This window comes from Felis catus, chromosome D4 (assembly GCF_018350175.1).
Source record: "Felis catus isolate Fca126 chromosome D4, F.catus_Fca126_mat1.0, whole genome shotgun sequence".
Lineage (NCBI taxonomy): Eukaryota > Metazoa > Chordata > Mammalia > Carnivora > Felidae > Felis > Felis catus.
The window spans coordinates 93,646,382-93,658,769 of NC_058380.1; the positions used below are offsets into that span (position 1 = coordinate 93,646,382).

Genomic DNA, 12,388 nt, shown 5'->3' on the forward strand with positions numbered 1-12,388 from the left:
GTTTCCACCCCTTGATCGGAACCCGTCACGGAAAAGTGCGCCCAGAGCCCCATAATCGCTGGGCCACCAGTCACACAATCAGCCGGGTCTTTCTTTATCAGTGGAGGTGGGAGAGAGGAGACAGGAAGGGGTGCCTCACCGCAACCGGGGGCGAGGGACGAGGGGCGAGGGGGGCGGCCGCTGGCCTGGGCTCTCCATCCCTGGGGGCACACGGGGCAGGCAGTGCCGAAGGGGTGAGGTGGGCAGGGTACTCACCGGGGGTCCGTCAGCACCGGGCATTCCTGGCAGGCCTGGTTTCCCCAGGGGACCCTAGAACAAACCAGAGACCCCCTGAGCCCTGGGGCCACCTCTTCCCTAGGACGACCCCAAGGGCACTTCCCGACATTTCCGCTCAAAGAACATTTGTTGAAAGGGATGCTCAGAGGCACTGAACGCCCCCTGGCACGGGAGCTTCCGGCAACCGAACCCCCCCAAAGGAGAGGACCCTCCCCCTCTGCTGCTTCTTGGGCCCGCGGTTTTGCCAGTGGAACAAAATCATCCCATGTGGAGGCAGGAGGGCTTCTCAGCTGGTGCCCAGGTGTGAGAACCACACCTCGGAGGTGGCCCCGCCGTCAGCCGAGGGCCTGCGCTCGCGGAAAGATCTGGGGTTGAGCACAAGCTCGGCAGGTGCTCCAGTGGCCCTGCTCTCCCCCAGCACCTAGGACTCAGCGGGGCCCGGATGCAGATGGGGGGGGGGTTGCCAGATTTAGCAAGAACAACACGGAAAGCAAACAACAACAAAACAAGACTTCAGGCTGACAACAAACAGTCAAATTTGACCGAGTGCCCTTTCTGGTCCTGAATCCGGCAACCCTCCGCACAGCTAGACAACGGATGGAGGAGTGAATGAATGAACTTATGATCAGTGACGGACAAAGGTCCCTGATCTCCCCCTGGTCTCCTTTCCCGCGTGCGCAGGGCCCTGAGCTTCCCTGGCTCTGGGAAAAGAACGGAATCACGCACAAGCTGGGGACGGACCGCCACTTCCGCGGCCTGGGCTGCGGTGGAGGGAGCTCCCCAGGGGCCGGAACGCACCCCGTGGGCAGGTGGGGGCGTCCCTATACCAGCACAGCCACTCACCTTTTCCCCTGGAGGACCAATTGCACCCTGGGGGCCTGGGAGACCCTAGGAGAGGAAGGCAAGGTCAGGGAACTGGCCGGCTCCAGGCTCCTCCCTGCCACCCGTCCACCTTCCCTGCACCCTCTCCCTCATCAGGGATGACTCCGTTCTAGGTCACACGTAGGCTGCCGGTCCCTTGGGGCCCAGGAGACGCCACCGAGACCCGCACACCCCCCCCCCACCCCCGCTGGCCGCTGCTCACTCACCTGGGCACCTGGATTGCCCTGCTGTCCCGGGGGGCCAGGCTCTCCCTGGGGGCCCTAGAGGAAACACAAGCAAGGCACTGATGGGGACTCTGGAGGGCAGGCAGGTGCCCAACACCAGCGTCAGAAGAGGATGCCCAGACGGGAAGAAGCAGGAGGCCCCGTGGCAGAGACGAAGCGGGTCTGGGTACCTGCAAGGATCCCCACGCTGACCCAGACGTGAGGGGCACCCAGTCGTCTCTGCCGGGACACCCAGACAGCCGCCAGGAAGGAGCGACCGTGAAAGGAAGCGACCAGAAAGTACTCTACTTGGTGGAAAACTCCCAAGACGTCGCGCTAAAGTCTCCCTGTAGAGCCAGGGGACCTATCTTTCGCTGGGCCTGGCTCACAGTAAGTGCTCGTCACCGGAGCACAGGGCAGGGAGACAGACAGCTCCCTCCGCACCCGCACAGACACGGTCTGGCTCCGGTCGGAACAAGCACGGCCGCCAGCTCTCCCGCTCAGACTCCACCCGGACCCAGGGCTCAGGGCCTGTGCCCTCCACCTCGGATCCCCTTCCGGTTTGACGGTAACAGTGGGCGTCAGACCCCCGAGACTTACCACATTTCCTTTCGGACCTGGTTGGCCATCCATACCCGTCACACCCTGGATGGCGTTGGAAAGAAAATAACAGAGTGCTGAAGAATCAACCACAGTCACAGGGAAAATCCCACCCAACTCTGCTCGGCGTCCTGCCCTCACCGTGTCGGGGGACGGCAAACCTACTGGGGAGGGGCAGGGGTTGATATTAAAGAATCCTGCAGGCTCGATCGGCCAGGGGTCGATGGAGCTGTCGGGCCCGAGCATCGGGTGGGCCAGGCCCGGAGAAGCCACCCACCGGGACAGGGCCCCGACAGAACCATGGGCTACTCGCTTCCAGAACTTTCCAGAAGTTGCTTAGAGTGCCTTCAAAGGAGAAAATGAGGCATCCTGGGGATCGTTTAAAACAGCACATGTCGCGTGAGAAGGAGAAGCGGTATGGCCCGCTGGCCTCTGTGCCTCCTCCCGCAAACCCACGCCTGCGGAGGGCTCTGTCTGCCTAGGAGCCTCAGAGCCCCGGCGACACCTCGACCAGCCCCGGGCAAGTGTCCGAGCGGGACAGACGTGCAGAGGTGACAGGCCTTACCGGAGGTCCAGGAGGGCCCGGGGGCCCCTTTGGCCCCAACAGACCACGCGGCCCCTGCAAGAGGAAAGGGCAAAGGACTGTTCACACTTGGCCAAGAACCCGGCGCCAGCCCTGCCCCAGGCAAGCCCTGCAGCCCCAGCCCCACCCCCAGAGTGTTTGCAGCAACGCAGGTGTCCACGCGTCCCGGGAAGCACGGGCAGCACCCGTCCTCGCCCGCGACACCTCCTCAGCCGCCCCACCTCTCCACCAGCTCTGGGAAGCAGGGGCGGGTGCATGGAATGAACCGGCAGCTTAGACAAGGGATCAAGGGGCACCTTCAGAGCAAGGGGAGCCTTTCAGCTCAATGGCGCCCTTTCACACTCGCTCGGGGCAGGTGCACACAAAAGCTCTCCCAGCGGAGGCCACGGAGATACTCCACTGCATGGAACGCTTTTGTCCACGTCTCGTTACTGCCTCCCCCTGCGCAGTGACATGTGACTGCATTTCTGCCACCGGAGGGTGGAGGGAGGAGAAACTAGTTCTCTGATGGGGACGTCGTGACCAAAGGCAGAGCTGAAGCACGGGGCTCGGGGTTTTTATCTGGGGCGCCACTACGGCCCAGAGCTCAGCCCCTCCCCCGCTGCAGCAAAGGTCACGTGTGGGGACGGCCCATGTGCACATGGAGGGATACAGCCCCAAGGCAGCGCCGTTCCCAGCACGGTTCACGAGATTCAGAAGGTAACGCAGCAGAGGCATCGCCCGTCACCCAAAGGAGCCCCATCCTGAACCTCACGCTTGCCCCACTCCTGGGGGGATTTTCCAGCCTTTAACCAAGGCACGAGTGCCCTGAATTCTGACGGAAACTCCTGAGACTCGGCGGGAGAGGGCTCCTTCCCACACTCAGTGCCACTTAACTATCCCTGTCGTTATTTAAAAACCTAGCCCTGTAAATGCTTTCTAGAAGTTACTAACCCACAAGAGGACGCTTCGGCGTGTGTTAAGGAGGGGACTGCGTAATGGATTCTCCTTAGAGGCGAATCAGGCATCCAGGGCATAACTTAGTCCCCGGTGAATGTGTGAGCCCAAGCCCAGGCTCTCTCCGCGTACCGCTTGCAAGGTTTCTCCTCAATTAACATCGCCAGATGCATACCGCCGTGGCGACGTGGGCAATGAAAATGAGCCATTTCAGAAGTAACCACAGGTGAGATGTAAACGGTGGCCTTTGTCACTGAGGAAGTTTGCTTGGGCCCTGAGAGAAGTCGGCTTCGGGAAAAGAGCCGTTTGCTGCCATGGCAGGGCCACCCTGATGCAAGGCTCCACTTTGGGGAAGTGTAGACATCAGAAGGGATGGTAAACCGTCTGATTAGTCACCACAACTGCTGCTGGGCACTTGCCTGGTGCACTCTGGGCGTCCACTATCCTACAGCCTGGACACCCACCACGATGGCCCTGCACATCCACCATGATGGCCTTGGACACCCACCACGATGGCCCTAGGACACCCGCCATGATGGCCCTGCACATCCACCATGATGGCCCTGGACACCCACCACGATGGCCCTAGGACACCCGCCATGATGGCCCTGCACATCCACCATGATGGCCCTGGACACCCACCACGATGGCCCTAGGACACCCGCCATGATGGCCCTGCACATCCACCATGCCTTCAGCCTGGATACGCACCATGATGGCCCTGCATATCTGTCATAATGGCCCTGTACATCCACCACAATGACCCTGGACACCCACCATGATGGCTCTGGACATCCTCCATGATGGCACTGGACATCCGCCATGATGGCTCTGAACACCGCCATGATGGCCCTACACACCCGCCAGGATGGCCCTACACACCCGCCATGATAGCCCTGGACACCTGCCAGGATGGCCCTATACATCCACCATGATGGTCCTGGACATCTGCCATGATGGCTCTGCACACCCTCCATGATGACCCTGGACACCCACCATGAGGACACTGGACACCCCCCACGCCTGCAGCCTGGAGCTCCAACCACAGCCCTCCAGGTCTCGTCTTCTTCCCCTGGGGAAGGCCATATTTGCCCTACCAGCCTTCTTTTCCTTGCTCAAGAAACCCCCAGATGTCTCTGTTTCAAGGCTGACCTCCCCTCTAATTTATGCTCTGGGCAGGTCCCTGGTTCCACCCAGAGCGGCCTCCTCGAGCAGCCCGTCACCACGCAGAGGAGAGAGAAGCCCACCCGAACGGGACTTACGGGTTCCCCGGGCAGCCCTCTGGGCCCGACTTCTCCATCATCACCCTGTGGGGGAGAAAAGAGGCAGGATTTTAGGGACACATTCTGAAGCCTGGACAGAGAGACAACATGCCTTCCCGCTGTGTGGAAGGACTCTCTGGCCCGGGGCTGCTTCAGCCTCTGCCGGATCTACTAGTCCGGTACTAGCCGGGAAGGCCCGAGTGTCCCCACCCCGGGAAGCTTCAGGGAACTGGGGGGATCCGAGGCCCTGGGACGCTCTGCTCAGGAGCTCACACACCACAGCCCCAGTGAGGAGAAGGCTGCACAGAAACATCAGGGCAGCCAAGAATCTGGTGACCTCGATGGGTCGTGATAGGAATAAATGATAGAATGATACAAGGTAGACTGAGTCGGAAAACAGGTGGCTGGGTGGGGAGGGAGGGAGGGAGCGAGAGAGGGAAATGATAGGAGCGGGAACGACGGAGGCTGCGTTGGAAGGGGTCACGGACAATCGCCAGACCCCTTGGGCCAACGCCCAGTAGCCTAACCTCTCTGCCCGGGCCCTATACACGGCCTCTTCCTTCCAGCTGTAGAAGGAAATGCTGTCCTGGCTCCAAAGGTTCCAGATCAGGAGCTGCCATCAGCAACTCCGCTTCTCCCGGTCAGGGCGCTGCCCCCTCCTCTTCACCTCACGCACAGCCGGCCCTGCACACACACACACACACACACACACACACACACACACACGCACACCTCCCCTGCTAAGAAGCACACGCATCCGGGAAGACCCGTCTCTCCTTTCCCATAGTACAGTCAAGTGCGCTGGGGCCCAGACAGGAGAGGGGACCCTGGCAATGGCAGCTGAGAGCCGCTGAGGACAGAGGCACGGCCAGGCCCTAACTCACTTCCCAGAGTTTCCCAACCTTCTTCCTAAAACACCCCCGAGACCCCAAGACGCTGTGTAAGTGACCGGGGTGAATGGAGGGAGGGGCTCATAAGCCCACTTAGTTTCTCTGCACATCGTAACTGTGCATCACTCTCCCAGGAAGACGCACCTGACGAACCCCGGGGCCTCCGCAGAGCCCCCCTGTGAGAGGCCCACCCCCAGCCCGGGCTCCAACCTCGGGCAGAGCTGTGCTCCCCCCACCCCTGCACGCTCCCAGCCCTCCACCTCCCTCCACCTCCAGGGCCAAGGACAGGCTTTTCCCAGACTCCCCACCCCCGCCCCTAAACCCCGGGCCCCACCACCCCACAGCCTCCACCCGGACCACGTGACAAGAGGAGACACAGAGCTCATGACCTCTCCCGACACCCCTCCTCCACGGTGACCCGGCAGCCACCTCCCAGAACTAGGGCACTCTCTCCGAGACCAGCGGCAGGTGAAAGCCGCTCCCGGACGCAGGCCCAGCGGTCAAGCTAAACGCTTCCACCTGCTTTGTCTCAGAGGTGGCGTGCGGCCTGTCCCCACATCCCGTGGCTTCGCCCACCCACAGCCCCTCCTTCCCCAGCTGCACCCTTGCCAACCAATGACAGCACCGCCTGCGTTTCCCGGCGGTTCCAGCCTGGACCCCCCCCCCAGCCCCCCCCCCCCCGAGGGGACAGGCAGGCGGCTACTCACCCGATCTCCATCATCTCCCGGAGGTCCTGGCGGGCCAGAAGGACCAGGGTCACCCTAGGACGTCAAGCAGGGTCAGCGTTAGGCACTCGGAACAGTCACCCCCAGCCGTCTCAAATGCCCGTCCGTCTTTCTGCAATGCTGAGACCAGAAGCCCCGAGCCCGCTGAAGACTCCAGAGTGACAGGAGGTGGTTTTGGGGACTGGTGTCGGGAGGCAGGTTCGCTCGACCGGCTCCCACGGGCAGGCGGTGCCCCCGGACTCTGCGGGCAGGGTGGGGGGGGTCTGAGCGACCCCCTGCCAGCTTCTCCGTGGGAAGCGGGGCACCGGCCCCGGCCCCACAGGGTCCCCAAGGAAGGGCTGCCGCCCCCGACCGTGAGCATCCTGAGGGTCAGCACTGGTCCACCTCCCGCCTCTCGCAGCTCTGGGCCTCGCGTGCAGTCGGTGCCTAATATGTGCTCATCCGTCAAACGGACGGGCCCGGCGGCTGCCCTCGTCCCAGCCTCCACATCGTGGCTGGAGAACGCGGACGACGCGCCTTGATAACCACTACGTCATTCCTCAACGGGCCGCGGGGCGCGTCAGATAAACCCTCCCGACACCGTCCCCAAGCGCGTGTGCTGGTGTGTGTGCACACACACGTGCCTGCGTGTGCCCTCGCTGTGCCAGAGTCCGAAAGAGACACGCTCTGCTTCAAAGAGAACAGGAGAGGCAGAAAACGTCGGAGGAGCGGCAAAGAGCCGTCCCACGGAGGCGGCCCGCGCAGGAAGGAAGCAGGGGGCTCCGGGCCACAGCACGCGCGCCCTGGCCCCGCCCCAGGAGCTGCCACCAGCTCCCGGAATCTCCGCCTGAGTGGTGCAGAGGGTCCCCGGCAGCGAAACGGTGGCCAACCGGGCTTTCTGGAACCGCGGCAGGCCCCAGTGAGAGCAGATTTCTCTAAGGAAGGGCCCTCCCCTCCCCCTTCCACGTGCCTCAGGTACGGGGGCCTGACAGGCTCGCTCACTGTAAGCGGCCCATGAGAAACCCACTCTCTCTGGGCTGACTTTCCGCAAGGACATCGCGTCGGCACTGGTTTCTGGGAGTTTCTCTCGTGACCACCCCGGAAAGGTGGGGTCCCAGCCCCACACAAGAGATCCCAGGCCTTCCGGAAGGGTCTCCCAAGAAACACCTCCACGCTCTGCACGGACGCCATCGGGACCTCTGTGCCGGTGACGCGCACGCGGGGAACACTTACCCGGTGGCCCTTCTCCCCCGGCAGTCCAGCCAGGCCGTCGAAGCCGCGGTCGCCCTGCGAGGGACAGAGGGACCTGCTGAGGGGCGCCACTGCACACAGCTTAGCCGCCCTTCCTCGGGCCGCGGTTCGGGCAGCATCCGCGCACCCCGGGTCCCAGAACCTCCGCGTGTGGCGGCCACCGGCCTCCGTTCGCCACAAATTCCGCTGTCGGCTCTCTGTTCCGGGGCCCTTTTCCCCCAAACACCAACAAAGGCTACAAACACAGAGCTGACTTTTGTCCTAGGGCCACAGGCTCTGAGCCTGGATGTCAAACGAGTGCCTGTCTCGCTCACCGCTACACCCTTAGCGCCCGGCACGGCCGGGCACACTCGTCACCAACGGGGCCCCCTGGCGCCCCGGGCCACCCCGGGCTGCCTCCTGGAGTCGGGGCGCACGGCCCTGCCTCGCAGACGTCGCAAAGCACGTGGGGGAGGTCGAGAGCATGCTAGTTCAGGCTTAAGATGCCTCTGTTGTTGGAAGAAGTCCACTTTCTGCAGGGAGAGATTCAAGAAGGCCCTTCTTCCCTCCTGCCGCTCGGGCGACTCGAGACCAAAGCCTCCTCCCCTGAGCTCGGGACGCGCGGGGAGCACCCGAGCTCATCCACACCAGCTACTAGGTGAACAGGCGTCTCGGCCGCCGGCGGGTGCGGTGACCCATTCTCCCCCCGCAGGTAACGCGGGAGAAAGGCGCCGTGCACGGCCCCGGACGGCGCTCCAGAGCTCGGAAAGGAAGGGCCGGCCGAGAACAGGGGTGGGGGCTCCACACCAACACAGGGGGCGGAGGGGTGGCCCGGCTGCAGATTCCGTTCACGCGCACACGTGACCGACCCCGCGTCCGCTCACACACAACGTCTACTCGCTCCCTGCGACGCCGGGGAGCAGACGCCCCAAAACTGGTCGAGAAGGCTCCCCGTCTCGTGCACCTGGCATTCCTCGCGTCAGCCCCCACGTGCGTGCTCTTGCCGCCTGTCCGTTCACGGATGGCTGGCAGCGCTGAGATTCCACGCGCCCCCCTCCCCCAATGCTCGCCACCTGCTCCGAGGGACCCATCTGCCCCCTCAGCAAACTAGCTGCAGTTGCCATGCTGGCTTGTGACATTCACCCCGGCAGCCCTGGTCCTCGACCGCCTGGAACCCAGCTGAGACACGGACCCAAGCAGAACCTTCCCCACCCCCAAGGGCCCCCCGAGATGAGCACGAACGTCATGACTCGTTGCTTGTCACCACAGTGACCTTCGTCGCACCGCCGCCACGTTGGCCGTGCCATCAACACGATGACGGCGACCGCGGCCGCGTGCAGGACGCCAGGAGGCGGCGAGCGTAGCCTACCTTCGGGCCCGTTTGCCCCGGCATCCCTCTTGCTCCGTCACTCCCAGCTCGGCCCTGGAACACAGGAGGGAAACTGTCACCGGGGTCTGGGAGTCGTGGCCTCCTGCGATGCAAAGCAGAGTCACACGGCCCCGCGTGGCCAGGCTGGTCCGGAGGACCCCGACCGGCTCCCGGGGCTGCTGCGTGCCTCTCACGTGACTCCAGTCTTTCTGAGCCTCGCCGTCTGAAATGCCAGATGGGGAAAATGCCAGTCGCCTGTGTCCGGGATGAGACCAGGCTGCGAGACCAGCAGCGGCCTGGCAGCTCTGTGGGTCTGCGGGACTGTGGGTCTCGGGCTCTGGAGAGAGTGTGCCTGGGCAGCAATCCACAGCCCGCTTCCCTTGCACCGTTCGGAAGCCAGATTACGGACAGGAGAGTCACAGAAAGGAGGCCCCTAGGGCCAGTCCAGTTGGCTACAAAAGGAACCGAGCCCCACAGTGGTGGCTTGTCTCGCTAAAGCCACACGGCTGCCCACCGTTAGCAAGACACTCATCCGTGGAGGCCACTCCTGGGGCCATCACTTCCAGCTATTTCCAGGAAAGTGACAAGGACAAGCCCACGGTCCCCACCCGACTGGCCACGGGGCTGAAGGGTCGGGCCCACTACAAAGGCCCCACGGTCACCCTGGGAGAGCCAGGCTTGAGGCTGCCTGGACAGGGACAGGGCCAGATGCCGCCCTGCTAACAAGGAAATGTCAGCCTGCTGGGAAGAAAGACCTGGCCCAGAAGAACGCCTTCTCTCCTCCCCTCGTCCCGCGTGCACCTGATCAAACGAGGCCCTCACCGCCGAGCACAGAGAACATTTGGAAAGCGACAGCTTTCGGCCTCAAAGTACAGGGGAGACAGGGCAGCAGCAGAGAAGAGAGAAGCCGGGGACCCGGGTGGACCCCAAGGAGCTGGTCTGTCCCGCCCGGGGTTAAAGTTTACACGGAGCTGCGGGGGTGAAAATCCCAGTCAGGAAAGGCGCCCAAGCAACGCGGCTCCGGGGCAAAACGCCGAAGCCAGGCCAGGCGAACGGAGACACGGGTGGGGCCCCCGCCCTCCGCAGTTGTCCAAACCCCCCGGAGTCAAGGGAGATTGGTCAGAACGGTTCGCGTGACCTCCGGGCAGGACGTGCAGCGGCTCCCGACGACCAGCACCCCGGCTCCGGCCGGCAGCCCCCCGCCCCCGAGCGGCGGCCAGCCCAGCACAGCCCCCGGGGGTCCCCGCTCGCGGCTAGCGCTGGCTCCACGGAGGCGTCCTGCCTGCCCCACACACTCTCCAAGCGGCCCGGGCGGCCCAGGGCTCAGCACGCCTCGGAGAGGCTCACACCCGCACCGGGTCAACCGCAAACAACCCCAAAGCTTCTGTTCGCCCGCGTAAGGCGTCTCTGGCTGCGTAGATCCACTCATCAGAGCACAGCGTGGGTTCGCCGCGCTCTCCCTGGCTCGTCCGCACGGTGAGGCTTAACTGATAGGAACCTGTGCCGTACGCCCCGTTCAGCAGCCACGGCCGTAGGGAAACAAACGGGTCCCCCACACTAGAACGCCCTCCCAGAGTCCCAGGGGGCCGGGAAAGCGGGGAGCGACAGGACACTTCCTCCAAACCCAAGGCCGTCTCTGGAGACACGAGGCCGCCTCGAGGACATAAGGCCCGGCGAGCCTTTCGTGTTCTCCACGCTTGCGCCCAAGGGGCCGCGGAAGTTGCCTTAATTAAAAATGCTTGTTAGGGGCGCCTGGGGGGCTCAGTCGGTTAAGCCTCGGACTTCGGCTCGGGTCATGATCTCGCGGTTCGTGGGTTCGAGCTCCACATCAGGCTCTGGGCTGACGGCTCGGAGCCTGGAGCCTGCTTCCGATTCTGTGTCTCCCTCTCTCTGCCCCTCCCTTGCTGTGTTCTCTCTGTCTCTCTCCGTCTCTCAAAAATGAATACATGTAAAAAAAAAAAAAAAATGTTTGTTAAACTACATCAAGGGGCACCTGGATGGCTCAGTCGATTGAGCGGCCGACTTCGGCTCAGGTCATGATCTCGCAGTTCGTGGGTTCGAGCCCCGTGTCGGGCTCTGTGCTAACAGCTCGGGGCCTGGAGCCTGCTTCGGATTCTGTCTCTCTCTCTCTCTGCCCCCTGCCCCCCCCCTCCACTCATGCTCTGTCTCTCTCTCTCTGTGTCAAAAATAAACATTAAAAAAAATAAATAAATAATAAAAATAAAAAACCCACGACATCAACAAGCTCAGGACGGAGGCCAGAGGCCAGGTTGGCAGAGGCCCGCAAGGCACACCTGCCCCAGGACACACAGCACCCTCCGGCTCAGCTCGCGACCCCGGGAAAGGGGATCCTGCTGTGAAAAGTTGCCCTTCGACAGAGGGGAACCACCAACCGGGCTTCCGGCCCCGAGCCTGGCAGTGGGGGCAGGGCAGACCCACCGCAGACTCCCACCCCCGTGGGGACCAGCTGCGGCCCACTGAGCCACAACGCTTACCCTTCTTCCAGGTTTTCCGGCCGGGCCAGGCGGGCCCTGCACTCCTCGGGGACCCTGTCCGCAATCAGAGAGGGCAGAGTGTCAGGGGGCATCCGTGCTTTTCAGAGGCAAAAGCAAAGCCCTGAACCCCTGCTCCTCAACCCGGCCGGGGGCTCGCCGTCTCTCGAGCGGGCACCGCCGGACAGGGCACAGGGTCTGCTGCCCCCCGAGTGAGGGCCGCCCAGGGCATAGCCAGCGAGTTCCCCTGAAGACAGTGGCTGTTTCTGTCCCTCAAAGCTGCGCACAGAGCCACAGATCCCTGCCGCTTCCTTAAAGAAATGCAGCTTTGCCCCCCAACATGCCTGTGCCTCCCATATGCAGGACGCGTCCCTTCAAGCAGCAAGGGCAAGGTGCCCACGTACCTGAGGCCCCATGTCTCCCGGCTCGCCCTTCAGACCTCCGCTCCCCGGAGGGCCCTAGGGAGACACGGTCTGGGTTAGAAATGCTCATCAGACGCCAGCGAAGGGGGCGCCCCGTGGGGCAGGGCTCCCGCTGCGAACCAGCAAAGCTCACGGTCCACGGAGCCCAGCGTGCCTGCCCTGGACACAGCCTGGGGGCTGAGCAGGACCTTTCCAGTTGTTTGGATCTGCTCTGAGTTTTGAACCAAATTCTGGACAGTGGGACTTATGGCACGAGAGCCGGAAAGCCCAGCACAGAGTCTGCTTCTCTCTCCAGGATGAAGATGACAGTGGTCTGGCACGTTCCGCAGCTCAGGCCAGCGTGCGGGCACCCTCACGACGAGGCAGGAGCCCCAGACGGAGGGGAGCAGCCCCGAGCCAGCATGGCCGAGGAAGGTGCTGAATGCAGACGGGGGGGCAGAGAGCCAAGGCGCCCCCTAGGGAACGGGGGTGGGGGGTTAAATCCTCCGGCTCCTTGCAAACTGCAAAGGCCGCAGGCACCCCCAGGGGCTCCTGTTTGC

At 63.4% G+C, this 12,388-nt stretch overlaps 1 protein-coding gene across 2 annotated transcripts in view; it reads right to left on the reverse strand.

The window, feature by feature from the left end:
- COL5A1 (collagen type V alpha 1 chain) overlaps nt 1-12,388 on the reverse strand; it is a 148,634-nt gene that overhangs the window by 59,109 nt on the left and 77,137 nt on the right. For both annotated transcript variants that reach the window (XM_023242951.2, XM_023242950.2), the window contains exons 15-25: nt 11,832-11,885; nt 11,431-11,484; nt 8,936-8,989; nt 7,570-7,623; nt 6,340-6,393; nt 4,743-4,787; nt 2,527-2,580; nt 1,962-2,006; nt 1,365-1,418; nt 1,120-1,164; nt 256-309 (exon numbers count right to left, since the gene is read on the reverse strand). In XM_023242951.2, coding sequence (XP_023098719.2) covers nt 256-309; nt 1,120-1,164; nt 1,365-1,418; nt 1,962-2,006; nt 2,527-2,580; nt 4,743-4,787; nt 6,340-6,393; nt 7,570-7,623; nt 8,936-8,989; nt 11,431-11,484; nt 11,832-11,885 — 567 coding nt within the window. The remainder of the gene's footprint in view (nt 1-255; nt 310-1,119; nt 1,165-1,364; nt 1,419-1,961; nt 2,007-2,526; nt 2,581-4,742; nt 4,788-6,339; nt 6,394-7,569; nt 7,624-8,935; nt 8,990-11,430; nt 11,485-11,831; nt 11,886-12,388) is intronic.